Source organism: Balaenoptera borealis, assembly GCF_965194805.1.
Source record: "Balaenoptera borealis genome assembly, chromosome: 18".
In the NCBI taxonomy this organism is placed as follows: Eukaryota; Metazoa; Chordata; class Mammalia; order Artiodactyla; family Balaenopteridae; genus Balaenoptera; species Balaenoptera borealis.
In genome coordinates this window covers 52,948,182-52,967,437 of record NC_138877.1, presented here as the reverse complement: position 1 = coordinate 52,967,437, position 19,256 = coordinate 52,948,182, and the positions used below count along the sequence as shown (strand labels likewise).

Genomic DNA, 19,256 nt, shown 5'->3' with positions numbered 1-19,256 from the left:
CTTGTGTTTTTATTAGATACTGAACTTTGCAGATGTCACTTTCCATGAATAATTCACCCCAGAATTTGGCCCAACTCCTTATGAGCTTCTGTTTCTCAGAAGACATTGAAAATTGCATTGCGTGGTGACCTAGCACATTCACACACGCACACACACAAAAATGTAGTGTCAAGTGTACTTAAGTGTTTTATAGGAAAACCTAATTCACAGAAGATATTTTTTACAAAGTGTGTATTATCCTATCAATACTCTTTGTAGAAAAATTAGAAAACACTCCTAAGCAACTAGTCATTTTGTATTTTGCTTTCCATTCCCAAACAATCTTTGACCTCCGATTACACTGAATTGTGCGCCCTGTTATGCTACTCAAAGATTATATTGTTCTACTGCAAGTTCCCAATTTCGATATAAAAAGGAATACAAATTCGCTTCCAAGATAGTGATAGTAAAATGTACTCACTGTCAATTGATGATTTCCCTAGCTCTAAATGTATTAGACTATAAAAAGAGATATTTCTGATAGCCAGATTAATTATACAGGATGCTTAAATAAATGCGATGTTATTATTTTTGAACTCACATAGTAACCAAACCAAACCAAAAGATGTTACCAGAATATTTTCTCAGATAGAGGTTATGTAGCACTTCATGGTGTACAAAAGAATGTGTATAGGATTAATATAGTTTATATAGAGTGCCCTGATGAAGAGCTTATTGTTATCCGGCCCCCCCAAAATTTCCCCACGCTCATCCACTTACCTTGGTTTTTCTCACTAATGCGCTTATAGCCCCTTTCTACACAAAATACAATGGTCCTCTTTGGCTCAGTTTGTGATATTTATCTCAGATTACAAATAAATGGCAACTGTTTTCTTAACAGTATTACAGTGTACTAGGAATACTTTCTGTTGTTCTATTTTGGTTTAAATTCTCAGTCTAGCCTCCAGGAAAATCAATTTGGTCTGAGACACAGATATTTCCTACTTGAGAAATGCCTACATCTATGCAACCTTTTGGATGGATGGGCCAAAGCCATTTAGGGTTCATGTATTGAGCAGAACCAGTTCTACACTCCTGGACACTCACACTTCTGAAGAGCATGTTTACAGCCTAAAAACTTTCTTTACTTGAAGCCCCAGCATGAGGTCTGTTCATATTTTAAACAAATTAGCTTACATTTATATTCAGGACAACAGACACTAGAATTGGCTAATGTGTTCCAACAGCATGAAGACAATCCGATGGCAGAATGTGGGTCTAACAGTTATGCTTGAGCCTATGACTCAAAGCCAGGCCCAGGGCATAATTGATTAATCAATTGCATAGCCCAATAAAAATCATTTCTCATGTTTAAAAAAGAAGGAATCCCTAAAAGCACAAAAGATTGTTTGGACATAATGGAAAGAAAATCCTGCTAAATAAAGCCAAATGCTTTCTTTACCAGGAGAAAAAAAAAAAATTCTAACACCTCATAAAATTGAAAGCAAGATATACTAAAGTCAGTAGAATTTAGCATTTAGAACAGAAAAAGAAAACTATGTAAAAGATGTCAAAATATTATTATTATTAAGCCACACCAAAAGCACTCTGTAAAATAGTAAATACAGCATGATGTCATTTTTTTAAAGAAACAAATGTATAGACCAAACTATTAATGGTGATTGTCTTCAGATAGTATATTGATTATTTTTTGCAACCTACCTGTGCTAAGTTTTTGTATAATAAATAGGTGTTCATTTTTAATTTAAAATTTAATAGAATAGTTTAAATAGTTTAATAGTTTAAATTTTAAAAAGAAATATTGATTGGAGCTAATAGCAGTACATCCTGTAGTAATAACAACAGCAATAACAATGATGTTGATAGAACATACCTAGATACGCTCTCCTTATTCCAATTATGCTTATTTTGTCATGAAAATATTGCTCTAGAGCCCAATTCAATATTCACAATTGGTTGGATATTTCGTATTCACACAGTCAATGTACATTGTCAAACTTGATGAATATGGTCCATTTTTTAAAGTGAAGTTTTCAATCTGCTATGATTTACTTCTCATGAGATAGTGTCTGTGCTGGGTAACATGCCTTCACCAGAGACCTGACACTGATGATGAAACAAGATTTTTTTCTCTGCTGCCTATTTGCTGAAAGGTTGCTTAGCAAATCACTTGATCCATTCATAGATTGAGCAGTTACGTGTCCCAGGCACAGTACTTGAGATACATACATGAAAGATACAGAAACATAAATATCACAAGATTCTGCCTCCTGTGGAGAAATGTTGGGGGAGGGAAAAGAAGATATGGAAACAACTAATTACACTATGGTGTAATACGCGCTAATAGAACAAAATACAAATTACTAGTGGAATGGTGGGGGAAGACTTTCATCTGGAAAATAAAGACATTCTTTCTTCTGAGTCTATTAAAAGCTCATTAAGAATACTGGTGTCCGCTAGGATCATACCACTTTAGCGCCTATGGATGCATCAAATTAATATACACAATCAGGTATAAAATTCAACTGGGATTTACTGAAATTCTTAAGTGATATCATAATGGGGGTCAGGGAGACCGCTACATCTTCATTAGCACAGTTCTATTGGCAGGTATAATGGGAATAGCCAGGATATTAAGTCACTGTGCTGTCCTCCTAGATAATCCTTACTTCCTAGTTTTTCCATGATTCCTTATATGAAAAACCACACCTGGCTAATGCATATTTTAGAGTTTTTTCCCTTGTACAGAGAGGATATCTCTGGCACCCATGAAGGCTAAGACATGAGGCTTAGCGAAATAGATGAGGCCTAAGAAGTGTTTCAATCAGAAAGAAAGTGCAATGCAAAGCCACTTGATGAGCATGGTAGAGTATAAAAAAGTGGAGAAGAGTTAGGCAATAATGGCAGAACCAGATTCCTAAGTGTCTAATCCCTACCACCCCTTAACATCTTGGAAGATCCAAGAACATGAGTTAATGACCCACTCTCTCTGGTATAATTTGAAGGATGGAGAATTTGATTTAACTTGATGGATTTGTCTCTGTGTCTCATCCAATATGCCACCAGTATGATGATGCGGCAAGCAGAGAGATGTCCCTTGAGAGCCTGAAGGAGCACTTTTCAGCATGGGACATGCCTGGATCCTATAAGTTGCAAAGAGAGCACACGGAAGTGTCGAGAAGTCTGGCGGGAGTCTGGGTTGGAAGCAAGGGCAGCAGAGCATAGAGACTAGAGACTGCAAGCAAATGGCTGGGCCCACAAACATCAGGTGTGGATATCAACATGATTTTTCCAGAAACCACATGGAGCAGGGACATGTCAGCAGACCCCAGGGGGCCAGCACAGACTAACTCCCTCACCACAGAGCCTGAGAACAGCACCCAGAACAAGGACCTGCATTCATAGATGCTCCACTTGCCCGCTGCCAAGGGATTACACGATCTCCCCCGACCCCCAACATTGAGACATATGACAGCATCTTGGGGAAGAGAAGGGAAACGGTTGAGAAATCTGAAAGACTGAACATTTACCCTAAAGAGACTGAGTCATCCAAAAGAAATAATCTAAACAGGAAGAGACAGAAATGCAGTTAATTAGCAAGATTAAAGCACCCCACCCCCTACCCTTATGCCACTAATAAGCAGAGTTAACAAGCTCAAGAGAAAAATTAAATCATTATCAAAAGATTCCCCCAAGCTTCTGAAAAGCCTATGAGAGGGAATTATACCAAGTAGTAGTCACAGGGCAAATGTCTTTTATCCTATTACACTAACACCCAGCACTCAAAAGCTGGTCTCTTTGAAGCACTGTGACCCTCACTCAGTTGACAACTTGAATTGATCACGGTAGAAGAGAAGAGATGCTCTGTCAGTAAATCTTTGATGTCAATAGAGATCATTTTTTTCATCAGCTGCTTGCTGCTACTTGCTTCGCCCTGCAAAGTGGGTAGTCAGTGATGAGGGTTAGCCAGAAATACCTATCCCTGGCTTGGTTTCTCCTATGTTATTACCCCGAGACTCATATTTTGCAATTATTATGAGACGGATAATAAGAAAAAAGTAAAATGTATTCACGAATTGGGTACATGTTTTGGTAGAGTGTAAAAAATCTGGGTTGGGAGATAGTAGATGGAGTGGCTTATACTACTTCATCACCGACTTTCCAAGTTTTCACATAAGGTCTACCATTCTGGAGAAAGAATGTTGTCAAATGAGTTTGGAATGCTGAGTTAAGTAGAATTAAGCAGACTTCTTATCTGAAGAGCTACCGCTAATAAATCTAATGTGCACAGTGAAATTCCAAAAGGGCTGAATATGCGGTTTCTTAAACTTACTCCAGTAGCCTGTTGCAGCTAGCTGGTACCAGCTCATGAGAGATGTGGGCCTCTCTTCCCAACTCTGAGATATCACTGGGAGTTTGAAATTAGCCATGGTGGGAGCATTTACAACATAGAAACTGACAACACTAATAGGGTGTTTGTTTGTTTGTTTTTCCTAGAGAGCTGGTTCTTAAACATTTACCAGCATACCATCGTCTTAGAAACCGTTTCTTAATAAAGCATGTGATAGCACTAGTATATTAGTATCCTGTTGCTGCTATAACAAATTACCACAAAGTGAGTGGTTTAAAACAACACAAATATATTACCTTACAGATCTGTAGGTTAGGAGTCTGACACTCAACTAAAAGGCAAAGGAAGACAAGGTGCCAAATATATAAACAGCAAAAAAAAACAAAAACAAAAACAAAAAACAACATTTTCATAAGTAATAAAATCATTTATTTGAGATACAGGGAAACATCAATCAATTTAGGAATCAAAACTTAGGACTGAGAGTATTTAGTCTCACTGGGCTAAAATCAGGGTGTCAGCATTCCTTTCTGGAGGTTCTAGGAGAGAGTATATTTCCACGCCTTGTTTCCAACTTCTAGAGCCACCTGAATTCCTTAGTTCATGGCCCCATCTCTCCATTGTCAAAGCCATTAACAGGAGGTCAAGTCCTTCTCATGTTTGCACCATTCTGACCTCTTCTGCCTTCCTCTTCCACTTTGAAGGACCCTTGTGATTATATTGGGCCCACTCAGGGAGTCCATGATAATCTCCCTATTTTTGGGTCAGCTGATTAGCAACCTTAATTCCATCTGCAATAATCACTACCCTTTCAATGTAAATCAACACATTCACAGGCTCCAAGGATTAGGATATGGATATCTTTGAAGGGTCGTTATGCTGCCTAACATGGCTAGTGTTCCAAGGAACACATTTTAAGGAGTCACAAACATCCTTAAATGGAAAGTGCATTGGGCTACTCACTTTCTAATTTATCTTGCGTAAATTACTTATCTTTTTAGAGCCTTAGTGAATTGCTCCATGAAATGGGGATAATGTTTTATCTACTTTGAAAAATTGTTTGGCCATAGAAGTGATAATGTCTTAAAAAATGATGAGGCTCTCTACCTATATATCACTATTATTAATAATAATATAATACAAGGTTTTATTTAAGGTCAAAATAATTTTATAATTTCTAACTCAATCATCCCCTACATGCATATATCCTGAAAAACATGCAGCCATAGGGCTGGCTCTGGCCCCCTGCCAGGAGGACGGTGTAGAGAAGTAAGGACGTAGGTCACTTTAGATTTTCACTTGAGCCTAGATCTAGATTAGATCTCCCCGAGTCCTTTGAATTAGTGAAAAACCTGGGTAAATGCAGGATCTTCCAGGCTCTTTGGGACTAGATCTGGGCAAATTCCTCTTAATGAGCTACTCTTTCCTCTCTCTCCTACTTCACCTTTGTCAATAACATCCTTAAGCCATAACACAGATAAGTGGGTTGAGGTGGGATAAAGAATGAAAGACATCTTTAATAACTGCTTCCTTTTAGACACACCTGAACCCCAGATCCTTTCCAGAGGGAGTCATAGAACTAAACACCCTCAGTCCTAGGTGTTGATTGCTAAATTGTTTGATGTTTCTCTGTATCTCAAATAAATGATTTTATACTTATTAAAAATATACATATATATGTTTTGCTGCTTATATATTTAGCACCTTGTCTTCTTTTGCCTGTATGTGTTGAGGTTACATTACTTAGAATCACTTTCTACTTGCTAATTCACCCATGTATGGATACTTTGTCTCCCCTGTGATTTCCAGCATTCTAGGGGTCTTATTACACATATTGTTTCCTGCACCATCCACCAGCCTTGACAAAGAGTAGATGCACAGCTGGAAAAAAGATTATTAAGGAATGTGTTTTTAAATGAACCATAGATTTGACATGGAAAATAAATCGTAACAAACTGTGTATTCATTTGACTGTGTAGAATTTCAAACCATTTTACTCTGCCTTACAGAGAAAAACAAGATCTCTCCAAATGTTTCTGGCAAAACAAGTAGCTGTGAGATGTTAAGTTATCAGCCTCTGATAAACCTGACACTACCCCAGGTTGGTTATATAATCCACCACTCCCTGGTCCTGGAGACGGTTCCACCTTTGGAATCAGTGTCACATTATGCTGCCATCAACAAAACCAGCCAGGCTAGATGGTGACCTGGGCAGAGCTAAGATTACAAGAACAGGATCACTTTCTGTTTTGTTTTGACTCTATTGTAAGGATTCTAAGTGTCAGAGTTAGAGTCTTTGGTGTTAGGGCTTTTCTGATAACACCACCAGGTCCCAAACTAACTTGTCCTTTCTGGGCTTTATTCCAAGCAGCCAGCAGGGAATTGGTAGCAGCAGCAACATCTTGGCGAAAAGAGTCTTGAACCGGCCTTGGCAGCCAGTTGGGCTTCTGTGGGCCAGTCCTCCCTGTGAACCACTGTGATGGGTGCATTTTCATTCCCTTTGGCTTCATGACAATGACTAAGGCCCTTGGATTTGAAATGTACGAAATGCACTTGCACAAGAAGCAGCAGCAGGCCTTGAAACCTAGAACTGTTTCCACAGGAGATGAGAAAAGAAAATGCTAAAAACAAAAATGTATCAAGTGGGGAGAGAGAGAAATAATTATACAACCTGGGTGAGGCCTCTCTTACATATTCTTATGAATATTTTGAAAGCAGATATGTATATCTGACTTTCAGATTCTTCCTTCCACGAGGAAAAAATGACATCCATTGGGACTTTATTTTTCTACTTTTTCCAAAAAGTTTGGCTTAGGCCCTGGGCTCATTCAACAAAGATTGATATGCCTCCAAAATAATAAAGCATAACCAGCATAATATGACTGCTCAATAAAAACAGCTGTGTAGACTTCCAAAGAAACAGTATTGTTTTATGCAAAGTCTTCAGATTTTAAAACAGGTCTAAGAATATCCCCAGGGCACTTCTGGGGAACTCAGGAAACAGGCCTAAGAAGGTGTGGGCTGGTCATGAGATGTCAAGGGCTAGGCCGGCTCAAGGTAATCCGATTCCATTAAAATATAACTGGCACATCCTGGATTCTGCAGAATACACCAAGGCTAGCGGAACGTGAGCCTTGCTTTGATGAAATCTATGGCTTGGTAGCTGGAAGAAGGTGTGGGTTGGGGGAAGAAAATATATTATGTAGGAAATATTTCCAAGCAGTTAGAATTAGACTCAAAGGTTCATTTTGGTCAAAAAGCACACATCTCTGAAAGTGGACTTTCAAAATATCTCACCCTTTCTAAAACCTAGAGAGACCACTGGATCTTCCTCCTACTGTGATTTCTCTACCTCATCACCATGGAACCTGATTCCTCCCCTTCAGATTCACCTTCACCATTGAGCATTCCTTTTTAATATCACCTGGCTCCCATCTTTCATGCATTCTGTACCTAGTTCCATGTTTACATACTATGGGTAGCTTTACATATTGCAAATATACGGTAGCAACAGCCGTGCATTTTTGAGAGGGTGCATCTGCTTGTCTACCTTTCACATAAGATGGTAAATTTATTTAAGGACAAAGACTGTATTCCTTTCCTTGGAAGGTCCCACATCTTCTTATAAAGCACTTGACAATTTAGCTCTTCATAAATCTCTTTTTCTAATATTGATCAATATTTATCACAGAAACAGAAGTCTGAGTTCCTTTTTATCCTCTAGATCCTAATTTACTGTTTATTTCTATTGCCTTGGGAGACTGACCTAAGAAAACATTGGTGCGATATATGTATATCCTAATTTACTCAAATCAACTCTTGTGAGAGAATCTCTGAGAGACTTTCTCTAGGAGTGGTGGTCAGACACATTTAGCAGGTCGGAGATGCATTGTCTTAGAGAAAACTGAGCCAGTCAAGTCACCTCCTCTCCAAAATCTGACTCTGGCAAGAAGCCCCCCTGAAGGGTTCTAAGAAGTTTTACTCCCAGCATAGATTAGGCATAGTTAATGCTAACATGAGTTTAGTGGGAGTCAATATGACACATGTGATCAGTCAGAACTCTGCAAAATTGAGTTCTTCACCTTCTGGTCTCATGTAGGGGAAGGATTTACCACATGTTGAGTGAGAAGAACTGAATGCGCATGAAATAGAGTCCACAGGGAAGCAAGGAGTAACCGATCTCAGCCTTATCCACAATACTTGAACAAGGCTTTGTTAGAGGAAAACCATTCCTCCTTTGGCTGTTTTAAAGCATGGCTGGAATTCTTTGAACCACCCCCCGGCCAAGGGATGAGGTCTGTTCTTCTCCACTTGAATCTGGGTGGCTTTCTGACAGGCTTGAGCAACAGAATAAGCGGAAGTGGCACTATGTGATTGCCAAGGCTAGGTCGCAAAGGCCATGTGGCTTCCGTCTCTTTTGCTGGAACGTACATTCAGAAGCCCAGAGCCACCACCTCAGAAGTCTCACTACTCAGCGGCCACCATGCTCAAGTCACTTGGAAAGCCCATGTGTTGGGCTCTGGTTGGTAGAAAAATCTGAGCCAAGCTTTCAAGTCATCTCAGCCCAGGGGCCAGACATATAAGTGGAGAAGCCTCCAGATGGTTGTAGCCTCCAGTGGGGTTTGATTCATGCCCCGTTATTCTACTCTTCCCTGGCTGAGACCTCAGACATGGTAAAGCAGAAACAAGCTATCTCTGCTGTGTCCCTTCTGAATTCGTGACCCACAAAATACATGAGCATAAAAAAATACTGTTTGATGCCTCCCTTTTCTCTGCTTTCAGGGAAGATTAAAAAGGCAGGTTCATTAAGACTATGTCATTTCATTAACTATCAAATCCCTCATTTTCATAATTCAGTGGCAAATATTGTTATACGTATCATCAGAAGAATGCACATCTAGTTTATGGTTTCTGATACCAGAAACCACAGTCTGTATATCTTGTTAAATCACTAAAAGAGTTTGTCTCCAGTGGGCAAGTTCATACCACTTGCTTCTTCTTTCTTACACCAGAACACAGAGAGGTGCTTTCTTTGAGAAACTTAGGGAAGACAAGCATCCTCGCTCGCAGCTGGTATGGCCTGAAGCAGAAATGAAGAGCCACCCCAGCCTCATGGACCATACTCAAGAGATCAGATGTCACAGTCCTTACTCTTGAACAGATAATTAATAGAAATAAACAGCAAAATGTTTATTACTGAAATCACAAAAATTTTAGCAATGCTACTATATTAGCATGCTAATTGGGTAAAACAATATTTTTTATCCGAAGATACTTGGGCTAGAGATTCTCAGAATATTCATGCTTTTCAAATATTGGAAGAAACAGTATTTAGAGTGAGAATAAAGGAAAGGTTAAGAATAGGAAAAAGGTATAGCAAGCTAATAAAAGACAATCTACTGAATAAGAGTACTGATTAAACTAGTCTGAAAAATGTTCTGAAAAATAAATTATATCTATTACCAGGTGTACACTATTTATTTCATTGAATAATTATTTAGTTTCTATTTGTGTAATGCAAATATGTCAAACTTAACAAAACAGGCTACAGGCCAAAATGTGATATATTTCAATATGATTAAAGGACATTTTTATTATGAGGTTTAATAATATTTTCACTAAATAGCAGTGACTTCATTATTTTCATAATTTCATTGACCATATTTCAGACACCTGAATTTCAGACACCTGGGATTCCTAAGCTTTGGATTTGGCATGATCAAACCAATTAGTGCAATTATTTTAAGAACACAACCAAGAACACCCTAGCATTAATATATTTGGAATTACTGAGGGGACGGTCATGACTTGTTAAACTTTAGTCAGCTATTACCCAAATCTGGTTGCTTACATGGACCCCGTTTCTCCTCAGACCCGATTCTGAGATTCCAACTCAATTCCTTGGTTGGTTAAAGTAATTTTAAATCTGACGCATCCATTTAACAGTGAGAAATGGTGAGCACATCACTAATTTTTTCACCAAGGAAGAGAGCATACAGGAGGGATTGATTATTCATAGTCAGGTGCTAATGAGACCAAGGGTCCTTTGAGGTCTGGATTGATCCTGGACTTCTTTCTAAAATGTAGTCCCAATACCTTCCCAAGGCTTAGAAAAGCGTAACTCATAAATCTCTATTAGCAATAGGGAAGACAGTTGAAGGAGTGTGGGTACATGTGTGCAAATCTATCACTGTTCCTAGAAAAAGTATTCACAACACACTGAGCAATGTCATGAAAAGCAGGACACTTCTCACCAAGAAGATTCATTCTTCATCCCTCCTGCCTGTTTTGCTCTGTAGTTGACAAGACCAAAGTGCTGTAAAGTGAACCATCTACAGGAATTCACCTGGAAGCCAGCAGATTAGCCATCATGTGCCCTAGAAATGCTGGAAAGAGAGCAGTAGATGCCCACAGAGTTTTTTTTCTTTCTAATTCTGAGCATTTCCACTTTGCCTGAGTATCATCTCCTCTGGAAAACTTAACTCTTAGAAATTCAGCTGAAGTTCCTGACATTGTAAATCCAGTCTAGCTGGCAAAGTCTCTGCTTTTGACAGTCTTATTCAATAAAAATGTACTATTTTCTGTGAATTTTTAGTACCTCTGTGCTGGCTATATCCAGAGGACACTTTTCATTAACGAAACGTGCATGCCCTGATGAATCATTGATAATACGCAATTAACCATGTCTCTTAATCTCCTACAAACTAATTGGCGAGTAAGAATTTAAATAGTACTGGATGGGAGAGGGAGAGTACACTGTGAAATATTTTAAGAACAATGTTAAACAGCAAGTTGAGCTACAAAATATGTCTTCTTCTGTTTAAATGCCGTGTTATTAAATACTTCCCTACCTATTTTTCTCTCTACTTTTATTTTCAGTTCAAAGTTGGTTTGATATCAACCTGTAAGATTAAGTACAAACTGTCAATTTGCCTTGTTCTAAAATTCATGTGATCCTAAAAATGCCTACTATTATTGAGGCATTTGTAATTATGCCCTTGAAATTTTAATTTGCTAAAACGGCACCTTTATAACCATTTTTCTGTAATCACTTGAATGAATATTGATCTATAAAGCTGCATCAGTTCCAGTTAGGCATAGCTGGCAATGAAAATGAAATGTGGATTCATTCATATGGTGAGGATTATTTTATTAGGCTACTTGCCCTGGTTTTAGAGATACCATGCATTTAAATTATTCCCTTTTCTCTCAAGAGGATAAATCCTTGATTGAAATAACTTTCTCCTTTTTTTCAATCAGCTATAAAAGGGAAATAAATGAATTAAGCACTAGGATTAAATTGATGCTGAATGGAGCAGCTTATAACCACTTCTCAAATTTAGTACTGTTCATCAGGAAAAGAGAATACAAAAGAGAAGAATCAGCTGAAGACACATAAAGGGAGAACTGGACCATGAGTTAATTGCCTAAGGGTCACCTAGGAACTTTGATTAAAAACATTAACATCTTGATGTAACAAATCTACAGGACTTCTTCATCCCTCTCCCCCAAAGCTCCCACAGGCTTTTGGGGGCCTTCTGGTTGCCCTGGTCACAGAAGGTTTTCTTCCTTTAATCAAATCCCCCCGCCCCTACTCCTCAGTCTCCTGCTTTAAAAAAAAAAAAAAAAAGAAAGCCTTTGCTCAGCAGACCAGCTCCACTTTTATTGCTCTTTCCTCTGGCCTCTAGCAGCACAGAGCCCATGGTTGGCTGGCAGCTGATTCCACGGTCACACAAGGATTTCCAGGAGAGCTACCTGAAACGGGGACAAGACCTCAAAGCCCACTGGCTGAGAAGTTTCTAGGGGATCTGCTTAGGAAACTGTGACTACGTATCACAGATATCTGATTCGTATTTGTCTTCCATTCTCGAATGTCCTGAAGGTTGAGTCCTTAGTGCTCAGGTCAATAGTAGGAAGGAGGAAGTCTAGTGTGATGGACACCTCAGGAATTGGCTTCCCTCTGGGTCTAGCTCCTCTTGGCAATTTCCAGTTCTCTCTACTGCTCTTTTCTGTGTATGATGTTTATCCTTTTCCCCTTTCTCCTCTATCAAGTTGAACAGTTCTAAAGAGTTACAACTGGGTCCCCTATTCCTCTTACAACCACAGTGGAGCAGACTTTTCTGTGATTTGAATGTTCCGGGAAAGCATTGCATATTCATCCCTCTGATTCCATCTTCTACCCCAACACCTTGTCCCCGCTAAACCCAAGCCTGAAGTTCACTCTTAGAGCGTTGTCAGTCCAGTAATCCTCTAGAGGCAGAAGACGGCATAGAGCCAAAACACCCAGAAAGCTCTTTTTTTTTTTTTAAAACCACAGAGACTTCCTTCCCATGGGAGATGTATCAGAATGGTTTGGAAGAGCAGAGTGATTTCTATAATTTGAAAAGACTGACCAAGAGGTGCTTATTCTCCTCCTCTTCCCCTTCCTTCACTACACACCCCTCCTAGAAACATCCTGAGATTATGCTGGGAATGAGGGCTTTAAGCTAAGCCTGTGATTACCAAGAGAAGGTCAACTAATCAAGTCACGCACCTCTTGCTGATAATGGTTTTTACTTCTTTCCTTCTTGTTCAACCTCAGGCAGCTTTTGGAATAGAATAGTCACCTTCTAAAATGCGGCTCTGATTAAAACCTACAGTGACTCTCCTTCATCTCAGAATGAAGCTCTAACTTCACAGTCTGTAGGCTCATCTACTGCGGTGTCTCTACATGTTCCCCATCTTATAATCTCACTCTAATTTAAGGGACTACACACTGTTCCCACTTGGTGCTTCAGACATGATATCCTTTTGCCTTGAGTTGATCTTCACGTTTAACATCCCCACTCTTCCTCTCACTCGTCATGATTCACCCAAGAACACCTTTCTCCAGGAACCCTTTTGAAACCTCCAAAGCTGGGTTACGTGCTCATCTTAGGTCAGCACCTCTTGCAAACCTCCTGGACAGCACTTCTTATCACACTGTATTTGGAGCAAAGAGTCTGGCTCTATTTTTTGGGTGTTTGACTGCAGATAGCTTTTAAGCCCCATTCTTTCTTTCCTTTGTGTCCCACATTTGGACAAGCTGATAAGAAAGCCAGGGTGTTTCTCCTTTGGCGCCGACAGGAGATTCAAACCATGCAAGCTCACATCCTCAGGCGGGACCTCCCACTCTGGCCTCACCCCCTGACCACAATCAAAACCTGAGCCAGTCTCCTTCCCTTGTTCTTTCAAGCATTTCAGATCTGCTTGAGAGGCTGCTCTGCTCGCCTCAGAGACCTCAATTACTTGAGCAGTAAAACTTTTCCTACCCTCTTGGTGTGTGTCGGGTCAGAAGTCTCAACATCTGAACTAAACTTTGGGTGGAAGGTCCATCTGCTGTTGAAAGTGACCATGACAGTACTGTAACCACTGATTTTCTTGCCCATCTTTCCCTCTAAATTATAAGTTATTTGAAGATAAGAACTGTAGGTTGTTTATTTATGAGGCACCACTGTGCCTCATACAGTGTCTGGCACAGTAGTGGATGTTCACAAAATATTTGCTTACTGTATAAAGCACGTCTTTAGCCAAATCTTTGTCTCCATTAAATAAAATATAAATAAGTTAGATTTTTATGATTTAAAGGGAACTCAGGTATCATCAAATACAACCCAAACTAATGAGGCATATATGTGGCAAAATACATATATAATATATATTATATGATATGTAAGTACATATATTAATATATATTGAAAAATGTATATTTGCCTGTTACGGCAAAACAAACACACCAAAGGGCTTTTGTTATTTTTGTTGTTGTTGTTTATAGTCGGATGTTTCAAAGAGAAACGTACTAAGATACAAAGCTATTCTTTGTGGACCAGGCTGAGAGGTTATGAGATCACAACCCCGGGAGGTATTTAAACAGGCATCTCTTGGAGATGTCTATTCCAGTCTCCACAGCTCCAATGTGGTTTGTCAGGATTACCATTGATTTGGATAGTTTGAAGAACCTGGAAGTAATCATGGACACAGAGCCAGGTAGCAAATTATACATATATTTATTACACATTTCACAATTATTTCGAAAATGCTTTCAGATGGGATGCTTACATTTCAAAGCAGTCAGTATCAAAGTTAAATCTCTACCAGTAGCTGACTTTAATAGCTGCCTATAATAGATCAGATCATCATCTGCATCAATTACAAGGATAATACGTAAAAACTCTGGTGAACTGGCTACACAACGTAGTGAAATGAGGCAGTCATCTCCCAGCGGTCACTGATTTGCACAGACATACCCCCAGCCCTGCTAGCAAGCCTTCCGCAGTTCCCCAGGCATAGCTCTGCGGGAAGAATATATGGTACTATGATGTAACTTTCTGTGCTCTTTTCCGTCTTCCTGCACTCTCATGTATCATGAAAGGTGAGACTGTCTCTGGTTCCCTGCTGCAGTCCCAGCTTCTAGGGAGATGCTAGCCACCAGGACTGCATTATGACTTCCTTAGGCTCTGGGCACTATAGGCTTTTAGGGTCCCTCCCTCAAATAAATAATTTTTAAAGTGATATTTTAGGATCGTATTGGTAAAAAGAGGAATTCTATATTAAAATGTTTTCTTGGACCTAAAAATTCATTTTTTCTTGTGATTATAAAAGCAATTAGAACACTTCTCTGGGCTCCCCAAAGTATTGTTGATCTTAGTGCCTATTGGGTAAGTTGGCCCTGCTGGTCATACGAAAGGCAGTCAGTCACTGTGAATGGATGGATGACGGATGGGAGAGGGAAAGAGAATGCAACCAGCCAGCTAGCGGTCAAATACATGAGATCATATGCACATCATCAGTCTAAACCTCCCCTCCCCTCCCCGCCACACACCCTTTGAGGTCATCAGACCCAAAGAAGTGGGACCGCTGCTGCGTTTCAGGGGCCCCTGCTCTTTGGAGTGTCATCTTTGATATTTTCTTCCAAGTCCCCATCTTGTGCCTGGGGCCAGCAGGGGTCACAATACTATCTGGGCCAGGTGCCCCAAGCCTTGGTCAGGACCCACAGGGACCCCAATTTCTGTTCCTCCTCTTTGAGGTGTTCTCTAGCCCTTTAACCCCCTTAATCTACCTCCCCCAAGTCAAATGCCCCAGGAGTTCCAGGACTTGTGCCGGTGGGATAGTCTGGGAGCTCTGTGGCTGGGACGAGGTTCCAGGAGGGTGACCTGGCAAGCAAGCAGGTCATTCTCATTGCCCAGTACGGCAACTGGGAGGCCAGAATAGCACTGCTGACATGCTGATTTGGATAGATTCTTATCCACCTCAGGCAAAGGGCAATGTCAGGTTTCGGGCTCACCCTTGGGCTTGAGGAATCTGTGTGAGTCCTTTGCATGTGCCAGCTACAGTATGGTCTTAGGTCTACAGCACCGACGATGACCTGGTGGTGCTGGCATCTTTTGACAGGTGTGCCCCTCCCTGCCCCAGGCTGGCACCCAGGATGGTCACCCCGCCCCCTCCACTGCCCTACCCCATGTGGCAGGCAGTCCTCCAGGACAGCCACACCTGTCTTCCTGGGACATTCATTGTTTCCAACACCAACAGGCCCTCCTCATTGATGTGGTCACAGCGTGCTCTCTGGGTTGATCTTAAGCCAGATGAGGAACATATTTTCCTGGCTGGAATCACTTTTCTCGCTCTGGCCATGGCTCTCTATGTACCCTTCCTGTGGAAGGCAGGGTGATGGTCAAGATGAAAAGATCTAGGAATGCAGTGATTATGATTTAATTCTTGATTAAGAATTCAAGAGATAATGTGGTTGAGAGATGTATTTGTTTTATGTTTACGCCACAAATTTCCAGACAATAAATTCTATAGGACCAGAAAATGAATTATTGTTCACATTTTCTGTGTACTTTGAAAAAGACTTGCATTTGTGGCCATCACTACTGAAGCCCAATAACAACCTTAGAGAGAAACTTCGGAAGCAGTATTTGTGGGCAGTGGGAATGGCAGCGGGAAGCCTGAGGCAGATAGTGAATAATGATGGGGACCAGCTTCAAATAAATGGGATACATGGGAATTTCAGAGGCAAAAAGATCAACATTGTTTTAATACGAACTGGATCCGAAGAGCCACAGTACTGTGAGGGATAACTCAGTTGAGACATTATTCTTATGGTGGGAATTAGTACACTTAACAATCAAGAACACGAAGAGATGGTGCCTGGTTCTGAACAGAAAGAGGTAATAACTAAACACTACACAGAACCTTCCTGTTTTTCCATTGACAATAAATAAGTACCTCTTCTCTACTTATTAGTCTAAATCTTCATTGATAAGGCACTGTGCACAAGTTCATGACTGTTGTAATAGAATTTTAAAAAAATCATCCTTCTGTAGACCCAGGCCCTGCAAAAACTAAAAATTTGCAGACTTGGGGCTCTACACACCCTAGGGTGCTTTTCAGGTTTTTTTTTTTCTGATTGAAGAAAAACAGTTGGAAGGAGCCTCCCTTCTTTCCATGTAATGTATTCCTGCAAGGATGCAGATCGCATGATTTCTACCTTGATTTCTCACAAATTCTAAGCAACAGGAGGGATCACGTAATTAACATATCAAAGCTGTTTGCCCCCTCCCCTGCCATCGCCCCCACACTCACACACTCACACACTCACACACACTTCTAGTGATAAGTCTGCTTCAAGCCTTCAGGCCCCAGCACTTTATCATTTTCATGGGAACTGCCAGAAGCACCCTCAAATAATAGCAGCTCTTTGAAGAACTGTAGTGAAACTCAAGCCCTATTGAAAAGATCTGAAAATTGTGCTCTCACAGTAACGAGAAAATACTTTCTTTTCCAAGTGTCAGGAGAAGAAATTTAGTCATCACCACAGTTGCTCCATTTTCAGAGAATCGGGGGTGGGTCTCTTCATTATCTTACTATTAGCCGAAGCAAGCAGACACTTAAATGGGAGGGAGAGAATTTTTAGATGAAGAATCGAGCACCATCTTCTTCAAAAGTGTCTGAACAAAGCTTGATAAAATACCACCATTTCTGATACTTCCCATTCCATTTTTTTTTTTCATTCACAGTGAAAAGAGCATTATGTCAGCCAAGACAAAACTCAGGAATACAGCTGTTCAAAAATGAGATTCTGCCCTGATGAGAAGAGTCAGAACAAATAAAGGAAACATATGTTGGTGTTTATGAGATTACATTTGATGATTTTATGGTAAGACAAACAATGCGATAAGAAGTAGGAAGGGGAAGCTGGGCTCATGTTAATTAGCAAATTCCAGAAGCACTCTGCAAATGTCTTCAACAGTGAAGGTCTGCTATAATGTTTTACAAGAATCTAGTTTGATGGCAAGATGCACATCAACGCATATTTCTGATCCTAAAACCCAGCTGATTATTCCAAATAAAATGTATACATTTTGGTAATCCTTGAGATTTTGCTAGATTCAACTACCTTTAACAGTATTGAGAAAGGGAGGCTAAGTCATTGTCCCATCATTTGTGAATAAGTAGGGTTGATAAGATAAAACATCAGCAAGAATTATACTGCACACGGTGTATCAGGCTAAGTATTTATAATTGAAACAACAGAAGAGACTTGAAGAAATTAGAAGCTGGGCTTGTCTAATAATGACGTTAAATAGAGAATCAAGAACCTACATAAGCGAGGGCAGTTAGTAATGGGTTTTTGCAAGAATGAAGAGGATAAGAACCAAGATGTGAGAGGCGGGTATAAGGACTTCATTTGGCATGAGGTAGGCTGCATTTTTATAAGGAAGTGAGAATGTGAAAAGTACTAAGATCTCCAAACCTAATTTGTAATAGAAACATGGAAGAAAATAATTTAGAGATTATCAAAATGTCTGTGGTAGGCAGAACGATACACCCTCAAAAATGTCTACATCCTAATCCTTTGAACTTGTAAATATGTTACTTTATATGGCAAAAGGGACTCGGCAGATGTGATTAAGAATCTTGAGATGGGAAGAGTACCCTAGATTATCCAGGTGAGCCCAGTGGAATCACAGGAGCCTTATAAAAGGAAGGCAAGAGTGTCAGGGTAGGAGAGAGATTTTGAAGATGCTATTAAAACTGCTGGGTTTGGGGCTTCCCTGGTGGCGCAGTGGTTGAGAGTCTGCCTGCCAATGCAGGGGACACGGGTTCGAGCCCTGGTCTGGGAAGATCCCACATGCCACGGAGCAACTGAGCCCGTGTGCCACAACTACTGAGCCTGCGCGTCTGGAGCCTGTGCTCCGCAAAAAGAGAGGCCGCGATAGTGAGGGGCCTGCGCACCGCGATGAGGAGTGGCCCCCACTTGCCGCAACCAGAGAAAGCCCTCGCACAGAGGCGAGGACCCAACACAGCCATAAATGAATAAATAAATAAATAAACAGACCCAAAGTTTAAAAGGAAAAAAAAAAAATAGATGTAACACTCAAGATTTAAAAAAAAAAACAAAACTGCTGGGTTTGGAAGATGGGGAAAGGGGCCATGAGCCAAGGAATGCAGGCGACCTCCAGAAGCTAGAAAAGATTCTCCCTGAGGGCCTCCACAAGAAACACATTCCTGCCCATACCTTGATTTAAGCCCAGGAAGATGTGTTGAAGTAACAAAATTTTACGATGAAGGTATGTTTTCTCTTTACTTTTTGCAGAAGGGATATTTGTAGAAACAAAAGTATCAACTGATATGTTAAAATTATTTGTGGAAGATTGAAGATTACATGAAGAAAGTAAATTTAAACATAAGAATGGCCCCTACTAAAATATAATTGTATTTTTTACTCTTCAGAAAGTTCCAAAAAAAAAAAAGTTCCTGTCTCCCTCTAAACTATTCACCACTCCTTTCCCAAGGCAGTAACTTAATCTTTATATCACTAGCACTTAGCACAGTGTCCAGCAAAAAGAAGGCTCACTAATATTTGAGAGGGATAATAATAAAA

General features: G+C 40.1%; 1 protein-coding gene across 7 annotated transcripts in view; it reads right to left on the bottom strand.

Annotated features, from left to right (window-relative positions):
* LOC309615920 (uncharacterized protein) overlaps positions 1-19,256 on the bottom strand; it is a 402,693-nt gene that overhangs the window by 136,792 nt on the left and 246,645 nt on the right. Inside the window, exon 6 of one of the 7 annotated variants that reach the window (XM_082366007.1) lies at positions 12,422-16,019. The exons of the other annotated variants lie outside the window; for them this stretch is intronic. Within the exon in view, the coding sequence (XP_082222133.1) occupies positions 15,918-16,019 (102 nt within the window). The 3' untranslated portion in view covers positions 12,422-15,917. Of the gene's footprint in view, positions 1-12,421; positions 16,020-19,256 lie in introns of those variants that run through there. 7 annotated transcript variants of the gene reach the window in all.